The following is a 19065-nucleotide window of genomic DNA, read 5'->3' on the forward strand; positions in this document are numbered from 1 at the left end:
TACGGAAAAGGAAAATCTTCAGGCTCTTACAGGATTGTGATAAGGATTAAATGAGCCAGGGGCTCATCAAGCAGGGCAGGAGCAAGCCCGGGAGAAGCAGCCCCATCGGCCTCAATGGGATGGTGCAGTGTCTTGAGGCTGGAAGAAAGGCACAGCAGCTAGACTAGAGGTACAATCCACAGGCCAGCCAACTCCTCCCACACAGGAGGCTGGGAAGTGAGCAGGGATCCTGCTCCAGACTGATGCCTCACTTGGCCTCAATTGCCAACTTAATGAGCTGCTAAATTGAGATATTTTTGAAATGTTCTCTTAGCAGTGGAGCATCCCTGTCCATCCCCTGCCAGGCACCTCACGTTTCCTGAGTTGAGATCTAAGTTTAAATGAAGGGGCCTGCCTGCCCTCCTCACCTGGCTCCTCCTGCCCTGCCCCTGTGCACACAAGTGTGGCAGGTGAGCAAAGCTCTGGTCTCACCAAACAGGTACCCTGAGTCCAGGCTAGCCAATCAGCTCCCCTCCCAAGAGGCTCCTTAGACATCTGAGTTCTGCTCTTCCAAGTGGGGCAGGTGGTAGGCACTCGGTAAGTATTCATTGGATCAATGAAGGAATTATTCCAGAATTTTCTAAAAACATCCAAGCGGGAACAGCCTCTGCCCAGTATGTTCTCCCCTAGATTCATTCCCCACACAGGCAATTAGATGTGGTTTCTGACCCCGACTTGATCACAGATGGACTGACTGTCCTCCAGGCTTCTCTGGGCCTGTTTCTCGGCTGAGAAAATGCATCCACTCTACCCAACTGTGTCTTGTGCGAGGGTGCCTGAGTAGGCCAGAGAGGGTGTCAGCTCCCCTAGAGCTGGAGTTACAACAGTAAGCTGGCCAAGGTGGGTGCAGGAACTGAGCCCTCTTTCCCAGTCCTCAACCCCAAGGAAAGTCCCTCAAGGGTGAGGCTCCCCATACAAATCACTGCGCAGGCCCACATGGACCACTGCTTAATTATCACTGTGGCTTCCCTTCGCGGCCCTCAATTCTGCGGACCCATCCCTCCTGGGTTAACTGCATCCTTCACTCTGAGGCCAATGGCCCTCCCTTCACGGAAACTTCTAGATGCCGCCTATTTTTCCACTGTAGGAAATTAAAGAGCAAATGATGTGCCATTATTTTTTTTTTTAAACACCATCTTCTCATGCAAATTATAACGGTAGGAACTTGGGGGACATGATTAGCATAATTAGTAGAAGCTTGCTGTAATTACACACTGCTGGCTCAGAGCACGGGAAGGGCTGCCATCTTAGAGGTGCAGCTAGTCTAAAGGGGGATGGGGCACGGGGGGGGGCGGGGGGGGGGGGCAGAGATCAAGAAGCCAGCTTCAGGGCTGAGTTGGTAGAGCACTGCTCAGCGGCCCCACACTGTTGTCCAGGAGTCAGTGTGGCCCCCTGAGGGACCCCGAGATCAGAAGTGAGCAGTAATCAAGGCCACAGACTTTCTCTGCAAGGAAGTGAGTTGTGGGTGAGAGTTAATGGAAGTTGGTGGGAATGTGAATGAGAGGTTTTTGGGATTTGGGGACCAGGCTCCTCCCCAAGCCCGGGGATGTTTTTGGAAACTCTAAGAATCACCCCAGGACTCACATATACAAAACTCCTTAAGCTAACTCTTTAATTTTGTGAGGTTGATTGTTTGGTTCAAAGATGAACAGTGATTGATTGGGCCACCACTGGAGAGCTACCTAATTCGGCCCAGCGCGGGGCTGATGTCTCTCCTACTTCCTCACCCCTGTGGGTTCCAAATTACCGACGCTTCCTCTTTTCCATTCCATCCCAGGAAGCCCAGGACCCTCGGCCCCTGGCACCTTCATGCCAGCCCTACCTGATCCAGTCGGAATTCTGGACAGCCAGCTGACACATGATGAGACGGTGCCGGCTTGACACTAGGCCCTGGGGAATAGGAGGAGGTGGCCTCAGTCTCCCACAGCACCCGGAAACCCCAGCATAAACCACCCCATTACCAAGTGCAGCCACGTTTGATGGTAAGAGGGAAAGAGAGATTGACTCATTGACTCGCCCTTCAGTCACATACACAGACATTGAGTGACAGGGGTGAAGGGAAGGGATGGAGGACGTGTGATGTATCCCGCTGCATCAGATTCCGAACCAGCCAATGCCTGCTCTGCATAGATCTAAGGTTTGACCTGGTTAAGCCCAGTTAGCTTGGTTTAGTGTGAGAGTGTCTGTGGAGCAAACAGAAGTGACTGGTGAGTCCCCACCTTTGGGGGGGGGCGCTATGGTAAATTATAAGAGGCAACTGGGATGCTTTTTCCAAAATTAAGATCTTAGGAACTATTTGTCCAATGCAGCAAGCACAACCCATAACCCGATGCCAATCTGCAGCCCAGCACAGTCACACAGAGCAGCCATATTTAACCTGCTGCCAATCTGCAGCCCAGCACAGTCACACAGTGTAGGCATACTCGCTCCTCTCTGTGAGCAGCTGGCTGTGGTGGGCACCTGGCCCTCCAGCTGTGGCCAGACACCCAGGGCTGACCGTGGTCCAGGGATGAAAGCCAGATGCCTACTGCTAGGCATTTAGCATCTCCAGGAATGTCCTCAGAGCCACGGTCGGGCAGTTTTATCCAGGGGAGCAGTCATGAGGAGGGGGGTGAAGGGAGAGAAGGCAGAGGAAGCGGCCCACCTGTTTTCCATAGGAGTCATGGACAGGAGAGACAATCCCACCAATCACAATGAATCTTCCGGTCTTGTGCAGATAATCCCTGGCTCTTTCTGATTAAGAGAAGAAAGTTGCATATTACAGGAGAGGAAGGGTGTGGGTTAGAAGTGATAATTGAAATCAATCTGTTGGGCCCTCAGCCCGCTAAGGTTTGGTGCTTACTATTTAAATGGAAGGTGTCAACTTTCAAAGCAAATGGTGGTGACTCAAAGGTTTGGGAGGTGAACCTTAGCCCCAGAAATGAAAGGATTTAGAATTTAATCTTAATTCAGGGCTTAATCCAGGGGTAAAGGGTCTGTGTTGGAGGAGCCCCAGTGCCTGGAGGGGTCCAACAAGCGCCTCATTAAGTGGCTTTAAGAGCCCCTGATTGGAATTTGCTCCTATTGTCCCTTGCAGAAATTCCACTGAACAGAAAAAGTAAGCCTCTTTAGAATATGAAAGATGTGCCGATTGCCTCATCCAATTACCAAGAAGGAAGAAATCGGAAAACAAATGTAAGGGCCCTGTACATAATCATAGAGAATTAACCACCAGCCTAGCGAGTCAGCAGTTGCTTGAGGGGGAAAAAAGAAAGCCTGGCCGAACAAAAGCCTTTTAGGAGAGTCGTGTTGCTTATCCAAATGGATCAGGCAAGCCCAGGCTCACTTTCCACCAGTGAACCCGAAAAGCTTTGAAGTCTGGTTGTTAGCTCCGGGACACGGGACACGCAGCAGCCTGCCTCGGCCGCCGAGGCATTAAGTCATCACCTGCCACCAGGGCCTTTCCACCGCCAGCTATGGACCAGCGCATCCTTCTAAAGTGCCGGTGGGCCACAGTCCCCTCTCTTCTTGCCCTTCCTCCTCTGATCTCTTCCCCGTTCTCTCTGTCCGACTGTCCGCCTGCCTCTCTCATGTCCAGCTCCCTGCCTCCTTGCATAAACCTCCTGCACTAACTCTGTTGCAGTGGGGTGGCGCGTTTGCTTAGTGGCATACCTTAGCAGGGCCCATTTCGCTTTTTTAAAATCCTTTCATAGGCCTGTTTTATTTCCCTGGGAGCCCACTGAACAACTTCTATCAGATTGTATCTTTTTTAAGTTTTCTGTTTTTGTGTATGTGTGTACATATTCTTGTGGAGGTGGGAATTGATTTCCTCATGTACTTTTCACCTTGCTTTTACAAAAGATTTACTTTATAATTGTGTGCGTGCGTGCGTGCGTGTGTGCGAGCGCTTGCTCAAGAATCGGCATATGTGCGTGCAGGTGCCAGAGAAGTCCAGAAAAGGGTGTCAGACCCTTGGAGCTGAAGTTACAGGAGTTTATGAACTGCACGTGGATGTTGGGGTGAACTTAGGTTCTCTGGGAGAACAGTGCTCACATTCATCTCTGTGCTAACTCTTTAGCCCCCCCTATTATTTTGAGACAAGATCTCTCACTGAACCTGAGTTCACTGACTCTGTCCAGACTAGCTGGCTAGTGAAACCCTCCCCCACTTAAAAAAAATATTTATTTATTTATTTGTTTGTTTGTTTGATTGATTGATTTTTCCATACAGTTTCTCTGCACAACAGCTCTGTCTGTTCTGGAACTCGCTTTGTAGACCAGGCTGGCCTCAAATTCACAGAGATCCCCCTGTCTCTATCTCCCGAGTACTGAGATTAAAGGTATGCGCCACCACGCCTGGCTTTCTGCCATGGTTTTTATATGTATGTTTTGCCTGCATGTATATATGCACATCATGTACATGCCTGATGCCCTCAGAGGCCAAAAGATGGCTTCATAGCCTCTGGAACTGGAGTTACAGATGGTTGCTAGCTGCCATGTGGGTGTGGGGAACTGAACCTGTGTCCTTTGTGAGAGAAGCAAGTGCTCTTAACCTCTGAGCCATCTCTTCAGCCTGTTCCTGTCTTTTTAAGTGAATGCTGCGGATCAAAGTCAGGTCCTCCAGTTTGAGGCAAACCCTTCACCAACTGAGCCACAGGGGGGAAATCTGTGAGCAAAAGGGTGGGGGTGGGGCAGCAAGGCTGATTGTAGATTTTACAATCAAGCTTTCATGACCTTGGTGGCTCTCTCTGCATTTAAAAAGAATTCTCACTACAGTTGCTTCTTTTATCCTTTCGATGTAAAATCTCTTAAAAAAAAAAAAAAAAAAACAATTGACTATTTTTTTAACATGTTGGTTTTTTGTTTTTGTTTTTTTCAGAGTCAAAGGGGGAGACTGTACCTATAATTCAACACACCCATGGTTCCTTTTACTCCTCTCCCACACAGGGACCCCATTCCATGAACAGCCCTGCACCTGTGCAGCACATGTGTTCCACTTGATTAACTGTTGTGCACGGTCTACATTAAGAATCATTCTGTGCTATAGAATTCTGTAGGTTTTGCTAAGTGTGGGGCACAGATCTATCATGTAGCAGCACCACACGGAGTATTTCCCTGCCTTGAGTCTACAGTGCTCTACCTATTCATTGTCCTTTCCATCTGGACCTCTGTCAACCATGGTTCTTTTTACTATTTCTTGAGGTTTGCCACGGCTAGGGATCAGAATGATACAGCATGCAGTCTCTTCAGACCTGCTCTTTTCACTAAGCGCTATGCATTTAAGTTCTCCATGTTTCTCCACGCTGGCTAGTTCTATGTCAACTTGACCCAAGCTAATGTCATCTGAGAGAAGGGAACCTCCGCTAAGAAAATGCCTCCATAAGACCAGGCTGGAGGCAAGCTGATAAGGCATTTTCTTAATTAGTGATTGATGGAGGAGGCCCCAGTACATTGTGGGTGGTGCCGTCCCTGGGCTGGTGGTCCTGGGGTCTATAAGAAAGCAGGCTGAGCAAGCCATGAGGAGCAAGCCAGTAAGCAGCACCCCTCTGTGGCCTCTGCATCAGCTCCTGCCTCCAGGTTCCTTCACTGTTTGAGTTGCTCTCCTGACTTCCTTTGATGATAAACAGTGGTATGGAAGCATAAGCCAAATAAACCCTTTCCTCTTCAAGTTGCTTTGGTCATGGTGTTTCATCATAGTAATAGTAACCCAAATGAAGACACTTACCATGGTTAAATAGTTTATTTCTCTTCATCAGTAATATCCCATCACCCAGCTGATTCTCAGTTTGCTGTTCTATCTACCTGCTGAAATACATTGTCATTGCTCCCAGGTTTTTGGCGATTACAAACAAAACATTCATGTAGGTATTTGTATAGTTATATTTTCAGCTCATTTAGGTAAAAATATAGGAGTGAGATCACTGGATCATATGGTAAGAATATATTTAGTGCTATGAGAAACTGCCACTGTCTTCCAAAATGGCTACCAGCAGCATTAATGAGAATGAGTATTGCCCCACATCCTTGCCAACATTTGCTATTGTTGGGTGGGTGCATTTAGTCATTCTAATAGGTGTGCTACACTGATATCTATTTATGATGTTTTCTTTCTTTTCATGTGCGTTGGGTTTTACCTGCATGTGTGTCTGTGTGAAGGTGTGGGATCCCCTGGAACTGGAGTTATAGACAGTTGTGAGCTGCCATGTAATTGAACCCAGGTCCTATGAAAGAGCAGCCAGTGTACTGAGCCATCTTTCCAGCCCCCACTTATTTTAATTTTATATATATATATATATATATATATGCATTTGTTTGCTTTCTTATTACTATGATAAAAATACCATGAGCAACACCAACTTATAAAGTAGTTTGTTTTGGCTTATAATTACAGAGGGCTACAGTTCATAATAGTGGGGATGTCATGGCAACAGGTAGGCATAGTGACAAGGACAGGAAGCTTAGAGCTCACATCTCAACCCTACACAGGAATCAGAGAGTGAACTGTAAGTGGGGCAAGACTGTAAACTCTCAAAGCCACCCCCACCCCACATGACACACTTTCTCCAGCAAGGCTCCACCTCCCGAAGGTTCCATAATCTTCCCAAACAGTGCTACCAAATGGGGACCAATTGTTTTAATAACCTAAGCCTCTGAGGAACGTGTCTCATTTAAACTACTAGTGTGTGTGTGTGTGTGTGTGTGTGTGTGTGTGTGTGTGTGTGTGTGTAGCCCTGGCTGTTGTGGAACTCACTTTCTAGACCAGGCTGGCCTCAAACTTGGAGATCTTCCTGCCTTTGCCTCCCAAGTGCTGGGGTTAAAAGTGTGTGCCACCTCCACCCTGCTGCAATAATCACTCTTAACTGTTGGACCTTCTTCCTGGCCCCCAACTTTGATTTTGAAAGATGCACTATTACTTCATCTTATTTTGATATTTGAATGAATTCCATGGCCCATCTTCTGTCTCTTGGCCTTTCGCTCCGGTCTTTCTCAGGATCAGATCCATCTGGCCCTTGGCTGCCACAGACTCTTAGCTGCAATGAGCCAACTCCTCCTGACTCTCCCCTTTTTTCCAACAAGTGTCTGTTTACTCTTTGCTTATTCATGTCTTAAAAGCCCAGCTTCAGCAGGGCAGTGGTGGCACATGCCTTTAATCCCAGCACTCAGGAGGCAGAGGCAGGCAGATCTCTGTGAGATTGAGGCCAGCCTGGGCTACAGAGTGAGTTCCAGGAAAGGCGCAAAGCTACACAGAGAAGCCCTGTCTCAAAAAAACCAAAAAAAAAAAAAAAAAAGCCCAGCTCCTTGTCATGTCCAACATGTCTGTCTGTCCAGCATGATCCTCCTCTGGACTTCCTTTCCTCACACTTCACTATGAATCCAGTTCAAGGGACCTGGAAGTCTCTCAGTCCCTCTCCTGTTTTATGGATTTCTCAAAGACAGACACATTGCTCTAGGTTTGAAGTCCCAAGTGCACAGGCAGGTGTGAGGTTAGCATATCATAGGAGAGACACACTGGACCAAAGATGATTCACACTAAGTTCGTGTAGGCCAAACAGTGTTGACGTTGCCTTTGAATCACTGTGTGGGTCCCAGGGTGCTCTCATCTGACTCCCATACCAAAGACTTCTTTGGTTCGAAAACACCCAGCTGAGTGACTTGTCTGTTGAGCAATAGGTACTCAGTAAGTAAATATTCTCACATAGCAAGTTCATGAAACTGTCAGTGCTCACTCTTGCTCCTGTAAGATGTCCTCTAAGTGACCTTGACTGCCCACTCCATTCCATAGACCACTTTCATAATATTCAGGGAACATCCATTGCACCATTGAATTGCCTTAGTAGCTGTAACTCTTTCCTCCTGGCCAAGATAGAGGACTCGGCCACTTGCAACGCTACGCAGTTCACTGTCTCCTGGAGAGGCAGTTTTGGAAAGGAAGATCCCAACTCCAAGTCAAGGCACTTCAACCAGAAGATTTACTGTGATTGCGTAGCTCAGTTCAATTTAGGAAATGCTGATGGAACATAAGACCCACAATGGTGTTAGAGGATAAAGTTGATTTTATCTATTCCCTCTCTCTCTCTCTCTTTTCAGAGCCGAGGACCAAACCCAGGGCCTTGCGCTTGCTAGGCAAGCGCTCTACCACTGAGCTAAATCCCCAACCCCTATCTATTCTCTTTACGGGCCGTGTGTGCACAGGGCCCATGTGTCTAGAAAATAGTTTCATAGCAGTCTTTCCCAACCTGTGGGTCTTACAAGCTTTCCAGTCCTCCTTTTGAAATGATCCCAGAACCTTTCAGGGAAAGCAGTATGATATAGATGTCTTATTGAGGGATTATTGTTATTCTCTAACTTGACTAGACTGTCAGGTAAGGAGGATTTGCAGCCTCCTAGACGAGTGGCCAGGAACAGGTGGAATCTTTTTCTTCTCTGTTTCCCAAGGAGATTCCAAATGTGTGAGAAATCTGCCTGGGATGACATAGGATGTACAGGCTGTAGAAACCACACCCAACTTGGGACTGGAAGATGTCCAGATCACAGGCAAGTCTTTTAATTTCTCTGGGCCTTAACTTGTCTATCTTTAAAATGCCTTCTGTGTGTGATTCAAAGATCAACTCAAATTATAAATAATAAAATGCACAAAGCTATTCATACTAGGCCATGCCTGTAACCCCAGCACTTGGTAGTAGAGGCAGGAGGATCAGGAGATCAAGATTAGCCTCTATTGTAGAATCTTGTTTAGAAAATAAAAAGTTTCCAATTCACTCTGTGTAAACAGTATTATCCTCATACCCAAGCCAGAAAAAAGGTAATATATAAAAGAAACTGCCGATCCATACTGTTAGGAATGTTTGTACAAGAATCATTAGCAAAATATTAGTAAAACAGGACCCAGATATATATGCATACAAAGAGTTACATACAGTGACCAAGTGTCGTGTACCCCAGGGAAGCCAAGCCATCTGGATATTTGAAATACCATTCAGTGTAACTCACCATTGTCCAAGTCTACTCTCTGTCACTGTGATAAACCAAAGCAAACTGGGGGAGAAGGGGTTTGTTTGGCTTACATGCCCTGATCACAGGCCATCATTGAAGGAAGCCAAAGCAAGAACTCAGAGGCAGGAACTGAAGCACAGACCGTGGAGGGGTGCTGCTTACTGGCTTGCTCCCCATGTCTTGCTCAGCCTGCTTTCTTATACAACCCAAGACCACTTGCCAATGGCTGGCACTGCCCACAGTGGGTTGGGTACTCCCTCAATAATCAGTAATCAAGAAAATGTCCCACAGGTATGCCCAAAGCCAATATCGGGGAGGCAGTTCCTCAACTGAGGTTCGCTCTTCTTAAGTGGCTCTAGCTTGTGTCAAGTTGACAAAGTACAACCATAGGATGAAGAAGATTCACTGGGCAATGGTGGCACAAACCTTTGATCCCAGCACTTGGGAGGCAGAGACAGGAGGATCTCTGAGTTAGAGGCCAGCCTGGGCTACAGAGCTAGTTCCAGGACATCCAGGGCTACACAGGGAAAGTTTTTCTCAAAAAACAAACAAACAAACAAACAAAAAGAAGAAAATTCACCTCATCCTATCAACATGTAAAAAGTAGTTGACAAATTCACCCTTGACTTTTGTTAAAACTTTAGTAAAGAAAGAATGGAGAGACACCTTCTTAACTTGATAAACCCATGGCTAACGTACTTGAGGGATGTATGCACCTGTCACTGTCCCTTGACAGAGCGCCATCAGTGTAGCGAGTACACAAGGTAAGGAAAGAAAATAAAACACATGAGTCCAAGAAGAAAAATTAAAAACTGTATGTAACATGACAGTCTTCTTATAAATCTCAAGGAATCCATAAAGCAGTTCCTAGAACTAATGAACGTTCTGAGCTCAGCAAAGTCTAATGACAAGAGCCACAGAAGAAAACAAAGTTATTTCTTTGCTTGTTTGTTTTGTTTTGTTTTGTTTTGTTTCCAGACAGGGTTTCTCTGTGTATTCGTGGCTGTCCTGGAGCTCACTCTTTTGATCAGGCTGGCCTTGAACTCACAGAGACCCACCTGCCTCTGTCTCCTGAGTGCTGGAATTAAACATGTGTGCCACTACCACTCAGCAGAAAACTAAGTTATTTCTATACAATAGCAATCAAAATAGAAATACAAGGAAATTTGCGTAAGTCTCAACACAATGAAGATTTTTTTTCCATCAAATGATATGTAAATGTAATGCAATTCCTATCAAAATCCCAGCAAGACTTTTAAAAGTGAAAATATAAAATCTACTTGGAAAGTCAAGGAACTAGAATAAGTCATAGCCCTTTTATCTGTAAGGACCAAGTAGAGGCAACAGCCAAAATATCCTACAGTCTGAAAATGACTAACACACCATGGAGTACTAGTCATCAGTAGCAGGAGATGATAACTCTCAACAGTCTGGGTGTGTTTGCGTCAGACTTCTCAGCACTGTGGCTGGTACCCAAGAAAACAGCTAAAGGAGGAGGGTTCATTATAGCACAGCTTCAGAGTTTCGGTGCATGGCTGGCTGGTTCTGTTGTTTCTGCGCCGTGGGAAAGCATCATGGCAGAGATATGAAAGGTCAAAGTCACTCACCTTGTGGAGATTAGGAAGCAGAGAGCAGGGGTGGAGGTGGACTCTAGGACAAGATACTGCCCTTAAAGACACACTGCAGGGCACCACAGCTTATTTAGCTATTTCCCTATTGTGGGACATTTGTTCGTTTTGTGTATTTGACCCCACCTCTGGAAGTTCCTATCACCTATCAATAATGTCATTAAATTATAAACCACCAGGGGATTAATATCCATGGATGAGTCAGAGCCCTCATAATCCAACCACTTCCCAAAGCCACGCCGCTTGCACTGGGGGCCAAGGCTTCAATATACAAACAGTTCACATCCAAATTACAAGAGGTGCTTAGAAACAATCCTAAGTTTACTGAAGAAAAGGCAGTCTCAACGGGCTGTAGATACTTGATTCAATGTATATTACATTGTCAAAAATTAGTATCTGCCAGGGAGTAGGGCAGGGAGGGAGGATGGGGATGACTTAGAGCTCCAGTGAGATCTTTGTATAATGGACCAGGTTTTGTCTGTTTTGTTGTTGTTTTTGTTTTTGTTTTTTAGAGACAGGGTTTCTCTGTGTGGTTTTGGTGCCTGTCCTGGAACTCACTCTGTAGACCAGGCTGGCCTTGAACTCACAGAGATCTGCCTGGCTCTGCCTCCCAAGTGCTGGGATTAAAGGCGTGCGCCACCCGTGGGCTACTACTGCCTGGCTTGTTTTGTTTTTTAAAAGACTTTCATTTTAAGTTATGTATATGTGTGTGATTGTGGGTGTGTGCATGTGAGCGTAGGTGTCCACAGAGGGCAGAGACATCTGATCCACTGGAGCTGGAGATAAAGGTGTTTGTGAGCCACTTGACATGGGTTCTAAGAATCAGACTGGGACCAGGCAGTACTGGCATATACCTTTAATCCCAGCACTCTGAAGGCAGAGGCAGGAGGATCTCTGTGAGTTTGAGGCCAGCTTGGTCTACAGAGAAAGTTCCAGGACAGCTAGGACTGTTACATAGAGAAACTCTGTCTTGAAAAAATCAAACTGGGGTCCTCTTTAAGAAGAGCACATACTCTTAACCACTGAACCATCTCTCCAACCTCATAAACCAGTTCTTGTTCTTAACTGTGTTGTATCTAAATCTGTACATGTGGTAAAATGCCATATACTCGATGCCAATTTACACATGTATGTTATGCCAGTGTCAGGTCCTCATTCTGACACTGTACTATAGTTACACAAAATGTAACCACTAGGCACTGAATGTTTGTGACCCTCCCAAATTCATTGGTTGAATCCTGAACTCCAAGGTGTTGTTGGTATTGAGAGGTGAGGACTTAGGTAGGTGAGAGTGGAGAGGGAGCCCATCAGAGTGGAGCCCTCAGGAATGCCTGTGCCCAAGGGGCATCATATACTCCTCTGTTGCCCTCCCACGGTGTGAGGACATACAGGAAGGATGGATTCTCACCAGACATGGACTCTGCTGGTACCTTGACTTGGGTCTTCCCACCCTCCAGCACTGTGAACAAGGTATTGTGTTCTTTGCAAGTTCCCCAGTCTAAGGTGTCTTGTTACAGAGGCTCAAAAAGACTAAAATGGAGCTGGGCGGTGGTGGCACACTCCTTTAATCCCAGTACTGGGGAGGCAGAGGCAGATCTCTGCGAGTTCAAGGCCAGCCTGCTCTACAGAGTGAGTTCCAGGACAGGCTCCAAAGCTACACAGAGAAATTCTGTCTCGAAAAACAAACAAACAAACAAACAAACAAACAAACAAACAAACAAACAAAAAGACTAAGCCGGTAACCATGATAGAAACTAAATGAAGGCTACATACGTGAATGGGATGTCTCTGTCTTATCCTTGCAACTTCCTACAGATGAATAATTATTTCAAAACAAACAATTATCTTAAAGCTCATAGTAAACCACCAGATGTTACATTTTAGGATAGTACTAAGCAAATCCAGGCAAATAGCCAGCAAGCTGGCTCTCCAATTAGGTACCTCTAGAAGGTTCCATTTTTTGCTGTGGTTTGGATTCCAACACATGGTAGCACTGTGCTCAAATCTCCCTGTGTGTATCTTGAATCAGGTTGCCAGTGGAGCCCATGTCTGGTGAGTCTGCTTCTCCTGTGTGTTGCCTTCCAGATGGGTTCACGGTGGGAGAGCCATAGAGGAGCAAACAGCTCCCTTGAGCACAGACACTGGCTCAGCAGCTCAGCTCTCACAAAAGTGGTCAGTTCCCAAGTCTCACCTCCCAGCCCCAGGGCACTGGAGATCAGGAGTCAATGTATGGATTTCCGGAAGACTCACCTTCAAATCATAGCAGTCAGGTTTTGTGGGACTATAGTCCAGTATCCCTTGGTGGGGCTTGTTAGAATCTAGATTCTGATTCTGAGGGTCGGGTGGAGCTTGGGGTCACAGTGGAGGTGAGAATTAGGTGACAAGGGCTTATCCAGGCCCAGGGGCAGATCCTGCCTTTGTGTAAAGCATTGCTATTTTGCTCATTTGAATGTGAATTTTTGTGAATTAATTTTAATGTTTAAAAAGCCTGTTTATCTGCTGATGAGGTGGATCAGCAGGTGAAGGTGCTTGCTACCAAGCCGATGACCTGAATGTGTTTCCAGGACCCACACAGTGGAAGAAGAGAACCAGAGAACCACTCTCAAAAGTTGTCCTTGAGCTGGGCATAGTGCCCCATGCCTTTAATCCCAGCACTTGGGAGGCAGAGGCAGGCAGATCTCTGAGTTCAAGGCCAGCTTGGTCTACAGAGTGAGTTCCAGGACAGCCAGAGCTACATAGTGAGACCCTGTCTTGATTAAAAAATAAAGCTATCCTTTGATCTGTACACACACACACACACACACACACACACACACACACACACACAGAGTGGTACACCATACATACATATACACAATAAATAAATGCAAAATATTGTTTCTCTTCTAACTGTTGAGTACAAGGATGCCCCTTAAATTTTGCATTGTCCTCACCTAGTTTTAGCGTGTCTAACAAGCTCCCAAGTAGACCAACACCACCGGCCTACAGACTCCACACTTGTGTGTGTGTGTGTGGTGGGGCAAGCCACTGTAAGATTAAGGTACACCCCACCACATACACACAAAGCTGTCTACTTTCCTCCACTCTCCCACTACCTTGCATAACAAGGGCCTTTCTGGGTCTTGGTAGGAAGCCAGCCCATTGGCAGAGATGTAGCTCTGGAATTTAATTTCATGCCAGGCCTCCCAAAATGCATTCTATTTTCATCCCTATACCCCAGGGAAGGAGCCAAATTGCTCTAAAGTTTACTCTCTGGTTTGGTGGTTCTTCTTCTGCTCTCATGGAGGAGACCAGAGTCAACAGCTCCACTGTCCTTTCTGTCCTCAGGAGCCTGCAGACCCACTGTGGCCCCTTGTTTATTCCAGGCCACTGAGACCCAGCGAAATCTCTGTCCTGATAGCTATTGCTAGATTGACCAGAGGACCAACAGCATTGGTGATCTGCCTGTTGTTAAGAATTCAAAAGACAGAGCAGCCTGCTGGCTTCTCGGTGAACCTGGCTGACATTTGTGGCCTGCTCTCCCCTTCTAGGTGCGGGTCATGGAGGGGAACACTGCGTTCAGGGTGTCACACTAACTCAATCTTTCCTTTTGGGTACAATTAGAAATGACCCCAGCTTGTGTTCGCAGCTGGCACTGCCTATGTTTTCCTGGTTTGAGAATCGCACAGAGGTTGTCCGGATGTGTAAACATTCTAAATTGCAGAAAGATCAGAAATTGGGTAATAAAGGAAGGATTGTAGCGATGAGTCCCTCTAGGCAGAGTTACTTCTGCTTACGAATTATGAAAAATAATTCTTCTTTTTAAAAAGATTTATTTATTTATTTATTATGTACACAGTGAGTGTTCAGCCTGCAGGCCAGAAGAGGGCACCAGATCTCTCATTGTAGATGGTTGTGAGCCACCATGTGGTTGCTGGGAATTGAACTCAGGACCTCTGGAAGAGCAGCCAGTGCGCTTAACCTCTGAGCCATCTCTTCAGCCCCGAAAAATAATTCTTAAAGGCGTCATCCCCGTGGCCTTCCAAACTGAACCTTGAGCACTCTCCAGCAAAATGTGATGGGCTCTTACTTTGTCCAAGGCTCTGTGCTAGCCACTGTGAGGAGGCTGGAGAAACAGGACCCAGTCTCCGTCACCAAGGGGTTTGGAGGGGTTGAGCAGAGCAGCACTGATAACAAAAGAAGCAGGTCACTTAGGTGACCAAGGACTCCACAGGGGAGTCATCCCAGTGGACGGGGTATGGTGGCCAGTGTAGCCTTCTGAGAACACATGACCTCCAGCAGGGAACTGGCAGCAGGGGAGAGCATGGTAGCTCAGACCTGGTCATCACAGCGCCTGGTAGGCTGAGGAAAGAGAGAGGCCTGAATTCAAGACGAGCCTGGGCTGCATAGTGAATTCCGGCCAGTTTGGCCATAGAGCGAGACTCTGTCTAAAACAAACAAGCATCTTTATTTTCTGTGTTCCTGTGCTCTGACATGGCAGTCTTTCAGATCTTGAACAGGCAATTGCCTCAGAGTTTGCCAGTTCCTAAAGGTTTTCAACAGTGGGGGCCTTTTGGCACATCTTTAAATCAGTCACCGGTCTCCATCCATAGTACCCTAGCATGGTGGTATACACCTGTAATCCCAGTATTCTGGAGGCTGAGGCTGGAGGGTCGCAAAATTCATTAATTAAAACCCAATCTAAAGTACACAGTAGGATCCTGTCTTCAAGCAAGCAAGAAAGCGAAAGAGCAGAGGGCAGACCCACACTCATTCCAGGGATGAGGCGATCAAGCAGATGAACTGAGTTAAGGGTGAAGGCTCCATAACTTCCCTTGCTTTCTTTGTAAATCAGTAATCCATAGAAAGACAGGAATGCCAGCTCCTCCAAGCTGATCTTTGCACAATGTACATGTGTAACAGATGATCACACTGTACCCTATAGATACACACAACTGTCATCTCAGTTAAAGATGCCTGAGGGACTGGAGACATAGCTCAGTGGTCAAGTGTGCGTGCTGCTCTCCCAGAGGACCTGAGTTCTCTTCCCAGCACCCAGGTTAGATAACTGATAACTGCCTGTAACTCCAGCTCCAGGGGATCTGATGCCCACTTCTGGCCTCTGAGGGCACCCACTCACACACATGTGCATTTACACAGACACACATAAACACACATAAATAAAATAAACCTTTTTTTTTTTTTTTAAAAAAAGGAACTTACAATAATGATCGGAAAAGAAAAATGAAAAAATAATTATGTTACTATTACCCATGGTCATTCATCACTTGGGGCATCTTTCTGGGTTTTATTTTTACCAGGTGGACAGTCTGGAGAAGCAGAGAGCTAGGAGATCACATTCTCCTGGTAGATGAAATAGGTGCTTATACCAGACCCTCCCTCGTGGACTTATCCATCCTGATAAGTTTCAAGGGACATTTCTACTCAAATCTGAAATAGGCATTGGGCAGGTCTAGGAACATAAGCTGATTGGTAGAGCACTGATTGGTCTAGCTAGCATGTGAGAAGTCCTGGGTTCAGTCCAAGCTAGTAATGGGTTTGAGCTTCATGGGAGCCACTGGGTTTCCTCTCCCTCTCTCCTGGATGGCCACGGACAGGTGCTCATCATCAAGTTGGATGAACAAACACAGTGCCCTGTTGCCTGCTTCACGGCCTTCACCATAGCCATAGACGAGGTAATGGAATAGGAAACCCTTGAAGCTCTTTTTGAGAGTTTTTGTTGTTGTTTGGTTTGGTTTTTGTTTTGTTTTTCTTTGGATCCAGGGCCTTGAGCATGCTAGACAGGGGCTCTACTACTGCGTTATATCCCTAGCCCTCTTCTTCCTTTTGATTTGGAAGTAGGATCTCACTAAGTTGTCCAGTCTGATCATGACATCACTCTGTAGTCTTGAGCCTTCAGTTCTCCTGCTCTGGCTGCCTGAGTGCCGGGGTTACAAGCATGAGTTACCCTGCCCAGCTGAAGGGGTTCTCTACTGAGAACTGAAGGGGTTCTTGGTCCTGTTTCTCTGCCTCAGGAAAACAAGGGATGGAAGCTGGTTTCCTGAGGACGCAATGGGGTGCCCAGATCTGGTATGTTTTCTTCCCTAGTCTCTGCAGCCAGTGGTGGAGCAGAGGGGTGGTCCGGATCTGGATGGAGATGAGGACCAGGCTGAGGTACCCAATCAGAGAGCAGCCTGCAAGGAAGCACATCTGGAGACAGAACCTTTCTCTCTCCCTGCAACTCCCCACCCAACACATGCAACTCTGGGTGTCTAAACTCATGGGAGAGAATAAGAAATGCTTCCCAGAAGCCCTCGGCTGCCTGGATGTGGTCCACTTCCTGATCTCCATTTCTCCGATAGCTCTGGCAGCCGTTCCCTGCAGCCCTGGGCTGACTGCAGGTAACACAGATGGTGCCCTGGCTCCCTGGCTGCTGCTGACCTCTGTTGGCTTCCCTGTCGCTGAAGAGCTGAAATGATGTATGACTCCCACTTCCCTAGCTGTCACTTTTAACAGACCTCAAGGAGTGAACTTCTCACAGGTCCCCAGCCAGCAGGAGCCATCCTACAAGTGTGGTCCCATTTAAAACTTTTCCCAGAGGCCATTCCCCCAAAACCCTCTACAGATGGCTCTTAGCTAGGCATGGCCCCACGTGCCTGTGAGCCCAGCACTCTGAGAGGCAGAAGCAGGAGCAGTTTGAATCCAGCCTGGCCTATACAGTGAGTTTTAGGCCCTATAGCAAAATACAAATTAACAAACAAAAATATCAAAACAGTAGAAACTGTAAATAAATAAATAGATAAATAAACAACTCAGGCACGTGGCTGGAATTCTGCCATTTGTTTTGTTCTGAAGACAAGGTCTCTCCGTAGGTCAGGCTGATCTCAAACTGGTGATCCTCTGCCTCAGCCTCCTGAGTTTGAGGATTACAGGTAAGTATCACTATGTCCAGCCTCAAAATTTATCCATTTTCATCAAAAAGGATTTAGAAATGTTTTTCACCCAGGCAGTGGTGGCGCACACCTTTAATCCCAGCACTCGGGAGGCAGAGGAAGGAGGATCTCTGTGAGTTCGAGGCTAGCCTGGTCTACAGAGGGAGTTCCAGGAAAGACACAAAGCTACACAGAGAAACCCTGTCTTGAAAAAAAAAAAAGTTATTTTCTTCAGAGGTACAAAGCTAAATGTGTGTGTGTTTACATAAATATAAAATTAAATGCATACAACACAAGCTAAATATAAACATAAAAAATATGTCAATAAACAAAAAGGTCCTCTCTTTAGTGAAACCCTAAAACACATGAGAGAATTGTTTTAGAATCCCACAGACTATAACCGTAGTTGGGTGAGTGGGCTGGGACAGGATCGAATACAAGGTGAGGAGACAGACTAAAGACGGAAGCCGCCAGGGCTCCACACAGGGATCGGGGATCCAGTCTGAGTCGTTTGCATGCACTGGGTTCCACTTTATCCAGTCCACCATCCTCCACCTTACTGACCTTTGCCTACCGCTCACCCCACAGGCTTCTTACTCAGGCCTGTGGAGCCTCTGATTGGGTTTATCCAGGACACAGCTCTGTTTCCGCCAGCTGGTGCAGGAAGACTGTATGGAACAGTTCCTCTGAGCGGGAGTGTGGCCATGCTGAGGTGGTAATGGGGATTAAAGGTTCTTTTTGCCCTAAAGAATACAATTGGAGGACCAAGGAGATGGCCCAGCAGTTAGAGGGCTTGCTCTACAAGCCTGGTAGCCCACACTCAGTGCCTGGATCCTGCATCAAGGTGGGAGGGGGCATTACTCCGCAAGGTTGTCCTCTGACCTCTACACAAGTGCTGTGGTACTGACACCCATCCCACACAGACAATAAACAAAAACATGTTTGGAAAGAATGCTATCGAGAAAGCATCAGTTCCTCATCGACTTATTACCACATGAGTTTTCCCTCTCTACCTCCCCAAGTGGAACCACCTTCCCTGCCCAGGAGCTCCCTTCTAGCTGACCAGGCTGGCTGGGCAGTTTTTGATTTTCGCACTAAAAGCCCCATGTTCCAGGAGTGTTTTGTCTCTAACAAATGGAATGGTTATACAGCGGATTGAGTAAGTGGCCCTCTGAGAACACCCGCCAGGAACCTATGTCACGGAAAAGGGGACTTTGCTGATGTCACTTAAAGATCTTGAGGTGAGGAAATGACCCTGTTTTTAATCTGGGTGGACCCTTAAAGGGCTCCAGGGAGGGTCAGGATCTGAGGAAGGCGACAGCAGAAGCCGAGATGAGGAGATTGAAGAGTGCCGCAAGGCTAATGTCCGATGTGGAAGACAGAGGAAGGGGCCAGGAGGTGAGGAATGCAGATGGGCTCTGGATTTTGGAAGAAAGAGAACCTTGCCCAGGGCTTCCCAGAGAGAAGGCATCTTGATTTTAAACTTTGTGCAGTGCAGGACCCCCAGAAATGCTG

General features: G+C 46.8%; 1 protein-coding gene across 2 annotated transcripts in view; it reads right to left on the bottom strand.

Annotated features, from left to right (window-relative positions):
- Window positions 1-19065, bottom strand: part of Nmnat2 (nicotinamide nucleotide adenylyltransferase 2) — a 162629-nt gene that overhangs the window by 34893 nt on the left and 108671 nt on the right. For both annotated transcript variants that reach the window (XM_036202266.1, XM_036202267.1), the window contains exons 2-3: window positions 2684-2772; window positions 1862-1929 (exon numbers count right to left, since the gene is read on the bottom strand). In XM_036202266.1, coding sequence (XP_036058159.1) covers window positions 1862-1929; window positions 2684-2772 — 157 coding nt within the window. The remainder of the gene's footprint in view (window positions 1-1861; window positions 1930-2683; window positions 2773-19065) is intronic.

The sequence above is a fragment of the Onychomys torridus genome, chromosome 11 (assembly GCF_903995425.1).
Source record: "Onychomys torridus chromosome 11, mOncTor1.1, whole genome shotgun sequence".
Taxonomy (NCBI): Eukaryota; Metazoa; Chordata; class Mammalia; order Rodentia; family Cricetidae; genus Onychomys; species Onychomys torridus.